Source organism: Camelus bactrianus, chromosome 6 (assembly GCF_048773025.1).
Source record: "Camelus bactrianus isolate YW-2024 breed Bactrian camel chromosome 6, ASM4877302v1, whole genome shotgun sequence".
NCBI lineage: Eukaryota > Metazoa > Chordata > Mammalia > Artiodactyla > Camelidae > Camelus > Camelus bactrianus.
Window position 1 is genome coordinate 64,839,618 of NC_133544.1, and position 16,864 is coordinate 64,856,481.

A 16,864-nucleotide genomic window follows, 5' to 3' on the forward strand; every position below is an offset into this window, starting at 1 on the left:
GTCAACTACAATGTGTCTCTCTCTGGTGAACAGCACAATATCCCAGTCATGCATATACATACATATACTCGGGTTTTTTTTTTTTCCATTAAAGGTTATTACAAGATATTGAATGTAGGTTTCTAATAAAGCAACCATAGAACCGTGCACCAGGGAAGGTTCCGACTAGATGTGTTTTATCAACCCAAAACTTGTTAGTTGTTTTTATCGCCTGCCTTCCGCCAGCCCTGCCGGCTCCCAGCCACGTCAGAGGAGGTCAGCAAGGCCCATGGAATTAAGCTCGTGGACACAGATCTAGTTAGTGGCGGAGCCAACAAGAAGATAGGAGCCCAGCTTTCACGACTCCCAGGCCACTGCTGGCTCTGCTCCAGCTGGAGCCTTCTGAATAGGAAGGGTTTTTTTGTTTTTGTTTTTTTTTTTTTTTGGTGGTGGTGGTGGCTTTTTCTTTTGTTTCAGTTTTGACTGTTTATTTTTGAATTGCTTTTGGGTTCTTTAGGGCCTTGGTGATTATTTGGGGTCAGGGGGCTATCATTCATCTGCTTTCCAGGAATCATATCTGATTTTCAGGGAAGCTGGAATGGACCCCCAGGAGGAGAGCAGAGCTGGAGCTGGTATGGACTGCGTGAATGGGCTTGGAGGAGCTGTAGGGAAGGCTGAGTTGATGCGCCTTCCTCAGTGAGAGTTCAAAGGAAACTGCTGAGGACTTAGCCTGGGGACACACATGAGAAGGATATGCTATGATCAAAGCATTCTCAGAAATGGGAAACTGAAGGGCCTACTAGTAGCTATAAGACATGCTTAGGTCAGCCTCCCCTCAACCTGGCCTCCCCTGGGCTATCACCTGCGGCAGTCATTTCAAGAATACAAGTCAAGTTACCAAAAAAAAAAAAAAAAAAAAATCTTGGTTTGCCCCCAAGGGAGTACAGGCCCTCCGCCTCTCAGGTGCATAGCCTGTGCATAGCCTGGGACTGTACCTGCAAAGCTGAGGTTGAGAGCCTCTGATTCAGAGCATGCCCTGCCCGGAGCAGGAGCAGCTTGTTCTTGGACAGATGCAGGCTCCATTCTGTCCACCTCACCTGGACAGAGAGACAACTGAGGTAGTGGGAGGGCAGTTGGAAGAGTGCCCGGAGGCTTGTGACAGTATTGCCTGAATCTTGCTGTTAATACTGTTAATAGCTTGTCTAGGAAACAGCTCTGCGGTTGCCAAAGGTAGCCAATGAATCCTGAGTCACAGTTCCACCTCCCCACTTCTGGGCCGACGCCCAGGGGCCAGCTCCCCGTTCACCAATTGCTCACCCTGACTTTAGGCTGGGAGGCAGAGACCATGGAGCTACTTCCCTGGGGTTGGGGGCGGCAGGAATAGAAGAGGTAGCCAGAGAGTTGTCCTGTTCAGAGAATAGCCATTGGGGTCATTTCAAATGAGCTCAGCGCCTTCGTTTGTGACAGCAGAAATTAACATTTAAGGTAGTCAAATTCTTCCTTTATTCTTTTCCACCACCTCCATTTTAGAAATGAATAAGCTGGGATATGGCTTTCCCAAGATCACACAGCTAGTTAGTGGCAGAAGAATGGAAAGATCTGAAATCTTTTACCCTTTCATCCACTCCAGAAACACTTTTTGATCTCTTGTGAGCAGCAGGCAGTGTGCTAGAGCAAACAGGCACATTGTTCTGGCTCTCCAGAGGCACAGGGCGTCTGGGAGAGAAGAAAGATGAGTGCCCCTCGCTTCCTCTTGCGGTGTGATCACCGACTCCCAGGCAGGCCGTCCTCCATAGAAACTCTGTGGTCACCACTATAGATGGGCAGGGGGCCCAGGGCTTGAGGCAGAGGAAATATAAAATAGGGGACAATACGAGAAGAAGCACGCCCATGTCAGAAGGGCCAAGGAAATGGCCAATTTGAAAGGAGCTCCTTGTGAAGGGTCTGCTGGTGGACGGTAAGACTAGTAGATGTGGGAATCAGAGTTAAGGTTTTTTCTCTTCTGTAATTAGATTTTTTTTTTTCAGAAAGCCTGTTAAACCCCATATCCTTGTATTAGATGTGCACTAGAGAATACAGGACGGGGCCTGGATCCAGGCTTTGGGAGACAGAGGAAGCAGACACCACGCAGAAGCACTTACGAGAAGCCAGGGGTGGACAGAGAGGGTGTCTGCAGCGTCTGTTTCAGACAAGAGACAAGCACTCCTCGGAGAGCTTCTAAAACATTTGGGGAAAAGAACTGGAGTCCCAGCAGCAAAGAAGGATGGGGCTTGGATTATTGTTAAACAGAGGGAGGGCAATCCCCCACGTCCAAAACGCTGGGTCTATGCAAGTTACATTCCCTTGGTTCCCACTCAGACGCCTGGCTCCTAGTTTGCCATCTGTTGCCGTGTCCCCCCGTCTGGGAAGATCAGTTAGTGAAATGTTCTTTTCTAGAACCCTATTCCTTAGGATGTTAATAGTGGTGCCCCTCAAATGAAGCTCCAGGCTTGAATCAATTTGTAAAATCCTGAATTAAATGAAATTAGTCAAGCTTCTCGAATGCTGGGCTCAAAGTGAATCTTGTGACTGCAAGGAAAGGGATGTAATTAACAATGTTTCTCAAGCTTTAGATCAGGAAGCTTTTTTTTCTGAAGCACACTCATCATCATCTCCCGGAGCAATGTTTACCTGAAGACAAGGAGGAAAAATGCTGCGAGTTGTCCTCAATGTTTCTTGTCCCCTTCTTCCTTAGCAAGAGGAAGCCAGGATTTTAGCTGGGCACGTGCCCACCCAGAATAAGCCCTACATTCCCCAGTGCCCCTTGCAATTGGATGTGACTCCCTGACCAAGTTACTGCCAATGAGATGTAAGTGGAAATAGCTTGTGAAACTTTGGGATGCATCCTTAGAAGGCATCACCACGCCCTTTTTGTACCTTTCTTCTCGATGCTGGCTGGAATACAGACCTGATGGCTGTGTCTGGAGCAGCCTTCTGGACCATGACATGGAAGCCACCCACTAGGAGAGAAGAAGCCAGCTCCTTGGAGCACCTCACCAATCCTAGGCTAACTCCCCCAGGCTTTCTTTTACATGAGAAATAAACTTCCATCTTGTTTAGACTACCATGTCTTTGAGTTTGCTGTCATTAGCAGCCATTTTGAGAGGGGTGATTAGACAGGCTTACTGACCTTGGCTGACTAACTACAAGGGAAAGAAAATGCCAGGCTGTTGAAAAAACAGGTTGTTTCCTTTATCCTGCAGCTGACTCCTTTGTTCCAAGGACATAGCCATGCAACAGGACGTTCTATGTCCCACAGCTGCTACACTGATCCCAAGGACACACCCCAGTATCTCTTTGTTCTCTTTCTCCTACCAAAGTTTCTGTTTTAGGGCTGAGCTCCAGGGGGAAAGAGCCAGTGCCAGAAGATGACTGGCACCACCAGAGTGAAGATAAGGACGGCAGGGAAGACCCCGCCGCCCAAGCCAGGGCTGGAGCTGACGAGACCAGCCACCTGGCTGACGGCTCCCCCCTCCCCACTGTTTTCTTTCTTCTTCTTCTTCTCCTTTTTTTTTTTTTTTTTTCAAACTTCTCTCTCTGAGTAATAAAGTAGCTTCCTTTTTCACTTTGTCCTTCTACTGAGAATTCTTTCTCAGTCGGTGGGCAAGGACCCACATATCTAATGGGAGGGGAGGCTTGCCCACACACTTGGTGGGTTTTCCAATTCGAGGTTCTCTCTAACCGCTAACAATGTGGAGAATGTGTAATGATGATCTTTTCTTAGATTTGTTTTTTTCTTTTTTTCTGAAACCAGGTGTATATAAGGATATACCCATAGCCTAGGAATTTACATAGAAGCTAACAAAAATAATAAAGGATATTCAAAAAAGGATACTTGGAATAAGGCAAGGGTCTTGGCCAATTAAGAGCATTTAGGATCATTAGATATACTCTAATAATAAATATACTACTACTACTAATAATAAATTGGGTTATTTGAAAATATTTTCTGAAGTTTACATATGTATGTTTATCTTTGCTCTTCCCTTATCAGTAGGTCCAGGGGATATAAGCAAATGTACATGTATTTGAATATAATGAACTGCTTTTCTTTTGATAACCTTTATTTTTCAAAGACAGATGCAGTACTGTAAACAACCCTCAAGGCCATTGGCTCCAAGACCCCACTGTATACAATCAAGGGAGCCACGGGAGCTCTGGGTGAACCAAGTCCAGAATGGCTCGGAATGTGTGCTCAGCAACTGCTTACGCTACATGCAGTCAATAAGATGAGTGAAGAGTCACTGCCTCTGCTGTTGCTCCTTCATCCATCCCCTCACCCCCGCCGTTTCTTACTTAATGCTCTTGAGATAAGCTTCCCAGGTTCTTATTTAGAGGGCATTTAAACACCAGCACTTAGCGCTACATCACAGCACACCCTTCACTGCTGTCGTGAGTCAGAATCTGGGGGAGGGTTGAGGAGTTGGAAATGCTTTCCTCCCTGCGGTGAGCACACTGCTCATTCAAAGTACAGCCCTTGTGGAGCCTACTTTTAGGATGGCTGTAGGGGAAGGGGACACAGACTATAATAACAAACAAAATAAAAGTGTAAATTATATAACATATTAGAAGGTAAGAATGAAATAGAAAAAGTAGAACATGGAAGCGTGAGTCCGGCATGGGTGGGCTGGTCTGTATGGGCCTTGCTGAGCAGAGACTTGAAGGAGAGAAGGGCATCAGGCAGAGGGGGCGGCCAGACAGACACCCCAGGCAGGAGCCCCCTGACCTATTCAAAGAACACAAGGCTAGAGCAGATAGGGACTGAGGTGTGAATCCACCATCACTGTGACTCTATAATCAACACCCATTTTCGTGCTTCTGGGTTCAGAACTACAAATTCACGTCCCAAGAAAATCTCATTGGTCAGGTTGGATCAGGGGTGTGTCTGTACACCAAGCTACAGACAGACAGGAAGAGTCACATCAGAAAATGGCTGAAGACGTAACCTGATAGGTACCCTCCACACAATAGACTTGAGTTAAATATTAGATGTTTCCTTTAGAAAAGTGTTTAATTGTTTTGGAAAGGTATGTTTGAATGATTCTGAGTTCCTGAATGATTGTGTGAGCAGAACCTGGAGTGCCTCCCTTGGACTCTTACATAAGGGAGAACTATCCTTCTGAATTCATTGTCACTGAAGTGTGGTGATGACTTTGTTACAGCAGCCCATCCTCCCCCTGTGCAGGCCCTTTCCAAAACTTCTAGCTGAATAGCCCTCGCTTCCCCTCGGCCTCGCATGAATGGTGTTCCCCTGATTGACTTAGAGGCATTGGAATCCATGCTCAGAACTGGGGATGAGAGATTCTTAAGTAATATTGGGGTTTGGTTAGAAAGGAGGAAGGGAAACCTATAATGATCAGACCTACTCTGATAATTCTATTTAGAATTGCATCGCACTTACCTTCTAAAGCACTAAAGTATTGATTGACTAGGCTTATTTTCCTATATGCCTATCTCCCTTCATTAGATGTAAGCGCCATGTGAGCAGGAATTTTAAGGTTTTTAAAATAAATGTCTGCAAATATACACAAAAGCAGACAGAATTAGTGTAATGGGTCCTGTCACACTTACCTTCCCAAAAGCAATAATTATTAAACATTTGCCACATTTGCTTCCCACTCCCCTCCACCACTGCCTGCTTCCTCCTTCCCCTTCCTTTCTTCCTTCTTTCCTTTTTTCCTTATTCCTTGGAAGAAAATACTTGCCAGTATGTAACTTTACTCATACACTTTTGAGTATATCTTAAAAATAAATATCTTTCTCTATAATTACAGCATCTTATAAAAACTTAAAATACATTTTAATATAATCTAATGCCCAGTCCATATTCAAATTCAAGTCAGATTCAAAATCTGAAGATTCTTTTACTCTGTAATAGTTTCTCCGTCTTTGTTTCTGCGCCCCTTGTTGAAGAAACTGGTCAGGCATCGGGTAGAATGCCTGACATCCTGGATTTGTCTTATTGCTTCCTTGTCTTATTTAACTTGTGCCTCATTCCCCTTTATTTCCTACACACTGGAAGTCAAGTCTAAGGCTTAATTAATTTAGGTTCAGTTGTTTGGCAAGGGTACTTCCTGAACAGTGCTGTGTACTTCCTACAGCATCATATTAAGAGGCATGTAATAACTAGCTTTTCACTTCCCAGAGTGTGGTGGCGGTCGCAGCCAGGTCTTCACTGGAAAGTTTCCCATAGGCTTCTCTCCTAACAGTTTTACCACCTACCAACTAATTTCTATCTGACTTAGTAATTTCACTCATGATTATGAAAGAATGACTTTTCGAATTGTATTATTTTTTCATATTTATTAGTGATTGTTCTTCTCTAAAGAAGAACTTCCAGCGAGAGATAAATTAGGAGCTGGGGTTAACAGATACACCCCACTGCATATAAAATAGATAACCAACAAGGACCTACTGTATAGCAGAGGAAACTATTCAACATCTTATAATAACCTGTAATGAAAAAGAATATAAATCTGTATGTATATGTATAACTGAATCACTTTGCTGTACACCTGCAACTAACACAACATTGTAAATCAACTATACTTCAATAAAAATAAATTTTAAAAAAAGAACTTTCCCTTATCACATGAAAGCTATTTGGTTACCCTGAAATTTGGTTCCTACAGGCTAGGCAAAATAAATGTGCAATTCTTATATTTTAATTACCAATTTTCCTATTACGAGATTGATTCAGAATCAGTAGGGAGAGAGGGAGCTTTGTCTTTTCACTGATGTACCCCGAGTGTCTGGCACAGGTATGTGTTCAATAAATATTTGTTGAATGAAATAATACGTGAATCATAAAATTCCCTACAGGAGGTGACAAAAATCCTATCTAGTAGGTGGCTGGGGACATCAAGTCTTAGTACAACCATGAGTCAGGATCCTGGGTCCTGTACTCAAGGAGTTTTCATAAGGGAAGCTAATAAGCATGCTTGTCCCTTGGTTAGTGCTGTTGGCTAATACAGGTCCCACAGGGCAAGAGCAGCGTTCTTTCCAGATCCCCTTGGGTCCCTGGGAGGAAGAAGAAACTGTAATAATGGCTAAGTTGGATTTCTCCCCAGCTTAGCAGGGCAGAAGATACAGAATTAGTCTTCACTTGCTATAGAAGTGATAAGGTGATGTAAATTTGCTTGCCCAAGTTTGTAGAATAAGACCTATATCCGTTACGTGGCAAAATATTTGTTACTTACAATACTTCACTGATTTTTCAAAAGTGAATCAATGCTCAGGAAGGGTCCTTATTTGGTCCCAGGGTGCCTGATGTGAAGGTAGGGGGCACGGAGGGGCAGGTGGAATCCAGGAGACACGGAAGAGCTGGCACCACTGAGAGGGGAGGCTCCCAGGACAGAGGTGGAGAGAGACAGGAGAGTTAAAAGGGAACTTTGGGGGGTTTTACAGCTGATGGAGATTTTAAACACTAGTTTTGCATTATTGTTTGTGTGACAACCTATACTCTATATCCAAGAAAGCTTCAGTGGTGTCTATTATTTGCTAAAACTTTGTGGAATTGGATTTGCTTGGGGACATCTGGCAAAGTGGTGTGCCCTCTCTTCTGTTTGTCTATTGCTGCATTACAAATCAGCCCAAAATGGTGGGTGACAACAATAGTGACTTTATTTGGCCCTGAATCTGGAAATGGACTGGGCGCAGCTAGGCAGTTCTTGCTCGAGGTCTCACACATGGTTTTATTCACAGGGATGGAAGCAGGAGAAGGAATTTGGGCATCTCTCTCCATGTGGCCTTGCCCTGTGGTGGCCTCAGCACAGTCAGCCCTCTACATGGCACCCAGAGCCACTGTCCTAGGAGAACCACAGCCTGTCTCAGAGGCCACACTACGCTAGATCAGGGGGGCAGGCACAGAAGCCTCCCAGGTTCTTAGGAGGACAGAGACTCTGCCTCTTGCTGGGGGAGTGGCAAGGTCCTGGAAGAGACTGTGCGATAGAAGGTACTTTGTGGCCATTTGGGGGAAAATACAATCTGCTCCATGGCTTTACAGTGAATGGGGCATTGGGCAGTTACAGAAGCTTGCCAGGGTAGCCAACCACATCCCTAGGATGTGAGCAACCTCTGGTTTCCTGTGGGAGCTGGAGCAGCTGGAGCTCTTTGAGCGTCTCTCTGTCTCCATGTGTTCTCTCCACTGGTGGCCTCAACACAGTCAAGCTTCATATGTGGCAGCTGAAGGTATCCGGAGTGAGTGTCCACTTCCTCAGCTGTCCCTCCGAGGCCGCTGCCTGGGCTCAGACAAGACTGGAGCTGGCTAGCTTTCTAGCAACCCTGGAGTAGAGCACTGTACAAAATGAATCATTAATGGAATTACTAATGTCAGTTTACATCCTGACACTAATACTAGTTTCCTGCAGTCTTCTGCCTCCCTCCGATGGCTGATCTAAGGCTCAGCAAAGGGAGGGTGGTGGGAATTTTAGGTCAAATGCAGCCATCGGGAAATAGGCCCAGGTTCTCCCTCCCTGTCCTTCTTTTTCTTCCTTTCCCTCCTCTTCCCTTTCCCCTCCTCCTCCATCTCCTTCCTCTTCTTCTCTTCCTCCTCCTCCCACCCTCCCTCCTTCTTTCCTTCTTTCCTTCCTTCCTCCCTTCCCACCTCAGGTGCACAGAATTGGGTTTATCGTATTCTGTTTGTGGCCCATGCTAGGTCTCTCTTTTGCATTGTTCAATTTTATTTTTCCTTTTATTCCTTATCCCTGTTTCTATTTTTCTCATCTCATGGGCAGCTGTCCCAGAGTATTTAATCCACATTCTTCCACCCTATTTATATCTTGGATGTCCTTGGAAAATAAGTTGTATTATTTTGGAGCATGCATGTTTTAAATTTAAATCAACTGGAAATGATTTTCGTTGTTTCTTACTTATTTTTTTTTCACACACCAGCATGTTTTCTGAGTTCTATGCATGCTACTATTTGTAAATCTAGCACATTATTTGAAGCTGCTTTATATTATTTTATGCATGGAACACATCTTCACCTGTCCATTCCTTTCATGCTGGACACTTAAGTTGCCTCCTAGCTCTTTTCTGCTACTAATCATGCCATGATGAACATCCCGGCACACACTCCATCCAGAGGAGCTCTGTTGGAGTGCATGCCCAGGCTGAGATTACAAAGTCTCAGACTATATTCACTCGTAATTTCATCCAGTACTTCCAGGCTACTTTCCTATATCGCCACACCAGTTTTCATGCCCACTGACATTTTTCCAGCACCTGATATTAGTTTGTCTAATTGTTGATAATCTGATGGTTATAAATCGATATCTCTTTGTTATGTTAATTTCCATGTATTTGACGACAAATGAAATTAAGCCTTGTTCATCATCCATTTTGGCTTCTTCTAAAATTGACTTTTCATAACGTTTGATAATCTTTTCTCTTCTGGAGTTTTCTGTCTTTTTGTTGTTGATATGAAGGAGTTCTTTATATCTAGATGTTAATCCTTAGTTGGTTTTAGGCATTACAAATGTTTTCTCCAAGGCTGTCAGCACTGTTTAACGTTTGAACTCAGCCTCAACTCTATTTTGGGAGGGTAATACTCTGAAATGTTGAGAAGGGTTTAGCTGCCTCAGTTGAGGATAAATTTTGTAACAAAGCTTGACTCCTTGCTTGTAAACTTAGTATAATATCTGTAATTTAGCTACTTGGAGGTCCTGGCAGAAAATATTGAACAAGTTACAATATATAGATATAATTCTTTTTATGCAATAGAAATGTTTCTGAAAGGTGGTGTACAAATCAAAATTTAACTGAAAAGTTCAACAATTAGTGATGCACTTTTATCTTTGTGGCATTTTGCAACACATCCAAAACAGAACAGTTTGAATTGTGAAAGAACAGCTAGGATGAAAGTTTTTGGAAAGTAAATAAATAACCTCCTGGTTGTTCATTTTCGTGGTCTGGAATTATGCTTCTGATTTTGTTGCATAGAAAGAGATATATTCGTTGAAATCTTTTCCTGGATTCTCTGTCCTTTCTAGATCATTTTTAACTCCCAGATCGCTTTCTTCTTACCAAAGACATAGATACATACAAAGGAGACTATGTAGCTGTCTTTCCAAAATAGAAATCATTTCAGGGCAAAGAGTGATAAAATTAAATCCATTTTCCCTGTCCTATGTCAAAGACAGGGAGATGATGGCAACAAAAAGAATTCTATCATCTCAATACCTGAGCCACTATCTTTTAACCAAGCCCTCATCGACTAATTTTCAGTGTAGATCTTCCAAGTACGTTATAATTCAGTGGCTCCTAAATTTTGCTGCTTATTAGAATTACTGGGTATATAAAAATAGATAAAAAAAACAATTTCTTCTGCACAGCACAAGGAACTATATTCAATATCTTGTAGTAACTTTTAACGAAGAAGAATATGAAAATGAATATATGTACATAAGTGCTGTATACCAGGAATTGACACATTGTAACTGACTATACTTTAATTTTTAAAAAATGATTTAAAAAAGAGAATCACTGGGGAAGCTTTTAATAATTTCAAAGCCCTAGTCTTAACATCAATTAAAGCAGAATGCCTCAATGTGGCATTAAAAAATGCCTTGGAAATTCCAATGTTTAGTAGAATTTGGAAACCATTGCCATGCTCTCCAAGAGTCCAGGGCTTTATCAAGACTGATGTCAATGTCAGGGAATTGTTTCAGCTCTGTCCTGGGCACCACGTGGGAATGACACTGGCTGAAACTGGAGTTCAGGTGTTACAAGCACCGAGAAGTTGAGAGTCTTATTGCTCTTGCCATCTCTCATCTTCCCCTGAGACTTTCAAACTTTCATAACTCTCCATTAATGAAATGGAAACAATAGCTATTTCACAGGTTTGCATAAAGACTGATGAAAATATGGGAAATAGTGCTGTGTGTGGCACCCTTCAAGACTTAAATATTTTGAAAAGTCCATGCTTGTTTAGTGAGGACACGTTCAGGACCTGCCTTACCCAAAAGTCATTTCTCTTCCTTCCAGAAGGCAGCCAAGCACACTCCCCGGCACGCCCCTCCCTTTCTGCTCTTTCCACATTGGCCCTCCCCACACTCAGCTGGCTCCCTAACAGTTACTGTCTGCGAACAGTGAGACACAAAGGACTTTCTCAGATCCATGATCAAAAGGATATGTTACCTGGGAGAGCTACAGCAAAACGGAAAGGTGAGAGGATCCAGCACAGAGTCAAGCGGGGTCGACAGGAGGAGAGACTGGGAAGGAATTGGGAAGAATAGATTAGTGTACAGCTAAGGGCATATTGAATTGGGTGGAATTAAGGTTAAGACAACTATGGGAGAGAAAGTCATTCAGCAATAGGAATAAAATAATCAGGAATGGGTACTTTTTAATACCTTCTATATGTTTGGCTATACGTTAAGCCCTCTGACAGATTCAGGAGAAATAGATGACACACCTGCTATCAAGGAGATTGTGGAAGCCAACAAACACAATACACCAGGAATAATTAGAGTTCAGTGCCAAACTCTGAGAGCTAAAATGATCAGAAAGGGCTTTCTTGGGAAGCTGAACCTTCTGCTGGATCTTGCAGGGTTAGCATGATTTCATTAGCAGAGAGAAGGAAATAAAATATCCAAAGGATGGGGGAGCAAAGTCAAGGGACTGGGCTGGCAGAATCTGATTACCTTCTGATACTTTGTCTCTTCTAACTCCACAGGAATTAGAGCAAAAGATGTGAAGGACCTCTTACCCCTGATGCTACTAATGGTGATAATTTTCCTGTTGCTTCTGTTCTGGGAAAATGAGCTGAATGAGGAAGTAGTGGCAATGACCATAGAGCACCTGCATGTGGACTACCCTCAGAGTGACGTTCCTGTAAGGTACTGCAACCACATGATCTTAGAAAGAGTCATCAAGGAACCCAACAACACCTGCAAAAAGGAGCATGTCTTCATCCATGAGAGGCCTCGAAATATTAATAGCGTTTGCAATTCTCGCAGGAAGGTGGCTTGCCAAAACCATTCCACCACTCTGTGCTTCCAGAGTGAGAACAAATTCAAAATGACAGTCTGTAAGCTCACTGAAGGCACCAGATATCCTGCCTGCAGTTACCACATTTCCCCCATAGAGGGGTTTATTGTTGTCACTTGTGATGGCATGGGGCCAGTTAAAATCCAGAGATATGTTGAATAACATGGGACCAGCACCTGGGTCTGCCATCTCTGGTCTCCTCTCTCAGAGGCACTGGTGCTGGCTCTTCCGAGGCGCACCTGAACCGTGGACATGGGGTAATGCCTTGAGTGAAATAGGTAGCTGCTGGTAATGCATGTATCCTTCCAGTTTTGCTGAGCTGTAATCTTTTTTATTCTGCTTCAATAAAAATTTACTGAATTAAACCATAAACTCTACATGTGTTTTAATTCCTTGTCCTTTTTCTTTGGGTCATTTGATGAGAGCCAACACTGAATCCCACACAGGACTGAGATGAGGTAAGGTGAGGGAAGGACTCACTTCATATGCAAAATTTAAGAGGCACCAAAAAACCCCGAGGCATATAGATAAATATTTTTAAAATAATATTTTTAGAAATGAAAATTAATTCAAATATCCCTGATGAACACAGTAGCTGAATTTTAAATCAAGACCCAATGTGACAGGGTTGGATTTACGATGAAGCAGGGTACACGGGTTGTGCCAGTACAGGGTCAGATCCTGTTACTTAAAATTTTGATATTTGTTCAACAGGGATTATTTTACATTAAACTGATTTTTAAATGTTGCAACAAAACATTATTTATTTTGACTGTTGGGCTTTTAAAATTTTGTAACTGCAGCGAGGACCTCATTCATTCCACACTAACCCCAGACTTGATCCTGGATGTAGAGGCAGTTGGGGTCATGCCTAAAGATCTTCTCTAAAGATGGTGTATATAACTCAAGTTGTTCCTATTCAGCGGCTGCCTCTGAGCCTTGAAAGAAAGGGAAACGGGGATCAGAAGAAGCGTGATGGGTCAGAAGTCATTTCCCTGAAAGACTAGAAAGAAATGGATAAGGATTTCCCAGGGAGGGAAGGAGACCCTCAGGGTTCAGTCTATCTCCTCTTCGTATCCCCACAGGGCAGTCAGACTACCAATTCCTTTCTGCTTTTAGTTCTTACAGCTGGACTGTTTGTTTAGTTCCTCCTCATTCAGCTACGGGCAGAGTACCACAGAGTAAGAGGGTGAAGGAAGAGAAGGAAAGGAAAGAGAGGCTCCTAATTCTGGGGACTTGATTAAATTCTGTTCCTCTCTGAGTATCGGTTCCTTCATGTGTAAAGTGAAGGGCTGAGATCATCTTGGAGGTTCTCTCCAGGTCTATTACTCCTCAGTTCTATTTCAGATAGTATAGCAATTGGCCTTGTTGGAGTTGCCAGAGGGTGCAGGGATGGGGTGGGGTGGGGTGGTTAGTACTGGGGAGTAGTAAGGGAAAAATAGGGTAACTGTCAAGTAAGGGCCAGATTATGGGGTCACTAATTCTGAGCTACGACACATTAACCCTGTGAGAACCAGAAACTCACGCGGTGAGCTAGAGTGAGCGTAGGCTGTGCACAAGCTTAGCAGGTCCTCTCTGTTCTGATCTTTTCAGCTGAGAGACTTCAACTATCACATTATTTATCTGGACTCAGCTCAAGGTCAGGTCAAAAAAGGAGGTTCACCTCTGCTAGTTGTTAACTCTGGTAAACATCAAGTTCTAACACACTGATTAGACTTACAGAAGAGGGTGACAATCGTGGGTAGAGGACACTTGGCAACCTTGTGAGGACAGGCTTACCCCTCTGGGTGGCCCTTTTGTAGCTGAGTTTCTTTACTCATTTCTCTGAGGAAATCCCATTGTCCCTATTGTCTTCATGGGAGTTTGGATGTCACCAAGGAAGCAGAGCCCTCGGCATCTGATAGGTGCTGGGCAGGGACAGGTGGTCCCTGTCACACAATGTGCTGGGTCCTGGTGGCAGCATCACTTCCTGGGCAAAAGTAGCTGAAATGAGTCCTCTAGTCCTATATTTCTATGTTCTGAATTCTAATTCCTTTTCCTACCCCCCCTCCCTAGGTTTTATTGTCCTTTCTTTCCTTCTCACTGCTTGTTCATCCCTTCCTTCCCTAAACTCCCTCTTTCTAATTAAAGACAGGCAGGTTGGGATTAAATCATGTAGAGTTTTTGACTAAATGGCCTCAGGGGATTAGATTACCCCGGTGTAGGCAATGAGGAATATCTGGAGTTTTCTGAAATAGTGCCACTGCAAGTGGTGTTTTTAGGAAAGTAGTCTACTGAGGGAATTGGAAGGGCAAGGGGCGGTGATTAGGAGGTGAGTGGAAAAATGCAGGAAATATAAGAGCAGGAGGCTTTTAGAGGTGGGAGAGATGAAAAAAGAAAAAAAAAAGGAGATCTTTCTAGACCAAGAGAAAGAATTATTACCCTAAATAACCATTCTTTCTGGGATTCTCATTATGAGTTTTCCAGCACTGACCTCAAGTAAAGGATTTTCTATGCTAGTCAAGCCATGGTATTTTGTTAATGAATACTGTTGAGAGACTAGTGTGTGTAGAGTTCAGTGTTTGATTCTGTACAGAATAAAGAGAAGCAGAGACTATGCTCCGGGCTCAAGGAATTTTCAGCCTTCATAAGAGGAAGAAAAGACTAACAGGTATCAACTAGATTCAAAATATTAGAAGAAGCGGGGAAGGTATAGCTCAGTGGTAGAGTATGTGCTTAGCGTGCATGAGTTCCTGGATTCAATCCCCAACACCTCCATAAATAAGTAAACCTAACTACCTACCCTTCCCCAAATAAAATCAAGTGAAATATTACCCATGTTATAGGCTTTCAAAAAAAGCAAAAAACAAAAAAAAAAAATTACTCTGGGTTAAAGTGTAAATAGACAGGGAAGATGTCACAGGAGAGGAAGCAGTGGTGCTGCCCAGGTCGTCGGAATCCTGACAACCAGATGGACCCTTTGTTCAGCTCTCCGAGCATCACTGGTCCCACATCATCTCCTCCTTCTCTGCCTCATCCCACACAGCTCTGCCTACCCGCTTCTCTGCCCCTCCTTCCGCTGTGAGACCCAATAAGAGGAATTCCCAGAGAACAAATACAATTTCACTTCTTGCCTTGCAACCAGCTGGAATCTGTCTCCAGAGGATCTACTTGCCAAAGGACCTGGTAAAGACCGAAATCCTGTGACTGAGACTCAGTGGGAAAAGAGATGAGGGAGAGGGAAAATAACATTGCGTATTTTTTTAAGTGGCTGCCCTGTGCCAGGTACTGTGTGAGGCTGAGGAGACACAGCGGTAGTGAGGACCGTGTTGGGGGAGATCACTGTGACCACTGTGGAGAGTACAGACCCCCGACGAGATTATAGACCAGAAGAAAAGGCAGAGAAATAACGAGATGTTTCTGGGCACTTTATACATATTATCTTATATAATTCTTATATTTCCTTTTTTTTTTTCCCACAAGGGGAAACTGAAGTTAGTTGAAAGAGGTAGAATAAATTTTTTGTTAGTAGATAAGCAGGGATTTGAAGTTGGGTCTTCAGACGCCACAGCTGATTGATTGTCTTCTCACTGCATCATACTTTCATTAACAGATATAACAGCATTAACTTACACATACGGGTCAACCCTGGGAATGTCATAAGGAAAAGACAGCTATCCCCCTAACATTTTCCTTATTTTTCATCTCTTAATTTTTACTGCAGAAGAGTTTGCCCTAGATCTGAGATGGAGACCTTTTCTCTGCTGCTACTTGGCCTAGGGTTGGTTTTTGCAGGAGCTCCAGAAAGCATAACGGAGGTAATTAAAGAAGAATTTTTAGAGGAAGAGATGCAATATGACACGGCAAAATGTGACCAAGAAAAGCAGACCGTTGTGGTTTTAATGAATTGGACTCTGTTAGATAGAAATACCAGCCTCAGTATGTTCAACAATGTGAGGTCGTTCTCATTACTGACATTCAGAAGATTGCGTTACAGCTTCCCCCAAAGAAGCGGTCCAGATAGTAACAAAAAGCACTACAATGACGTGACAGTCTGGAGAAAAGTTTCAGAAGCTAATGGGTCATGCAAGTCAAGTAACAACTTCATTTATGGCTCCACGGAAGTGATCTGCGGGGTCTCCGAGGCTCCCAGCTGCAAGAGTGGGCAGAATCCTGGCATAAGCTGCTCTGAGAGCCTGGAACACGGGACCACTACATGCCAGCTCACCATGGGCAAACAGTCCCCCAGGTGCCAACACTACAGTGTCACCTCATTAAAGAAAATGTTGGTGGTGCTGACAAGTCATACTCTGATGAGCTGGTTAGTTAGTGACTCTAAGTTGTAAACCCCACAGGACTTTGAGACTAGAATTTACCTGAAGAAGGACATACTGATTCTCATTGCTGGTTACTGCTTTCCATTATTCACATCTACCCGTTCAGCACCACAGGCAACTCTTGATTACTTATATGAACTGGAGAAATTAAAAACCCAAAATTGTGGATAATTCAATTAAAATGCATGACTGATCCTGGAGGGCAATATTTTCTCTTTTTCTCTCTTATACATACACACACATGCACACATAAACTTTCTCCGAACCAAACTGAATTCCACCCTAGCTCAGCTATAAAGCCAAGAAGCAGAGTCTACCCAGCTTGACAGAATTAAAGAGAGAAGCCCCAAACCAATGCAGATAATTGAAGGGGGAGGGTGTAGCTCAGTGGTAGAGCTCATGCTTAGCATGCACGAGGTCCTGAGTTCAGTCCCCAGCACCTCCACTAAAATAAATAAATGAGATAAACCTAATAACCACTTCCTCCACAAAAAGTTAACTGTACTGCCACAGAGACTGCTCAGAGAAGTAGTGAATGG

General features: G+C 43.3%; 2 protein-coding genes across 2 annotated transcripts; both read left to right on the plus strand.

Annotated features, from left to right (window-relative positions):
- The first annotated feature begins 11,041 nt into the window (after window positions 1-11,041).
- On the plus strand, window positions 11,042-12,381 carry RNASE12 (ribonuclease A family member 12 (inactive)). The gene is made up of 2 exons (XM_010949685.3): window positions 11,042-11,184; window positions 11,696-12,381. The coding sequence occupies exons 1-2, from the start codon at window positions 11,151-11,153 to the stop codon at window positions 12,169-12,171; spliced, it is 510 nt and encodes a 169-aa protein (XP_010947987.2). The 5' UTR covers window positions 11,042-11,150; the 3' UTR covers window positions 12,172-12,381.
- A 3,353-nt stretch (window positions 12,382-15,734) lies between these two features.
- RNASE11 (ribonuclease A family member 11 (inactive)) lies at window positions 15,735-16,334 on the plus strand. The gene has a single exon (XM_010949686.1). It carries the CDS (start codon window positions 15,735-15,737, stop codon window positions 16,332-16,334), a length of 600 nt encoding a protein of 199 aa, XP_010947988.1.
- The last annotated feature ends 530 nt before the right edge of the window (window positions 16,335-16,864 follow it).

Coding starts and splice junctions, on each gene's coding strand:
- RNASE12 (XM_010949685.3), top strand. CDS start 11,151: ATGTTACCTGGGAGAGCTACAGCAAAACGGAAAG. Junction 11,185..11,695: donor AGCTACAGCAAAACGGAAAG/GTGAGAGGATCC, acceptor CTAACTCCACAG/GAATTAGAGCAAAAGATGTG.
- RNASE11 (XM_010949686.1), top strand. CDS start 15,735: ATGGAGACCTTTTCTCTGCTGCTACTTGGCCTAGGGTTGGTTTTTGCA.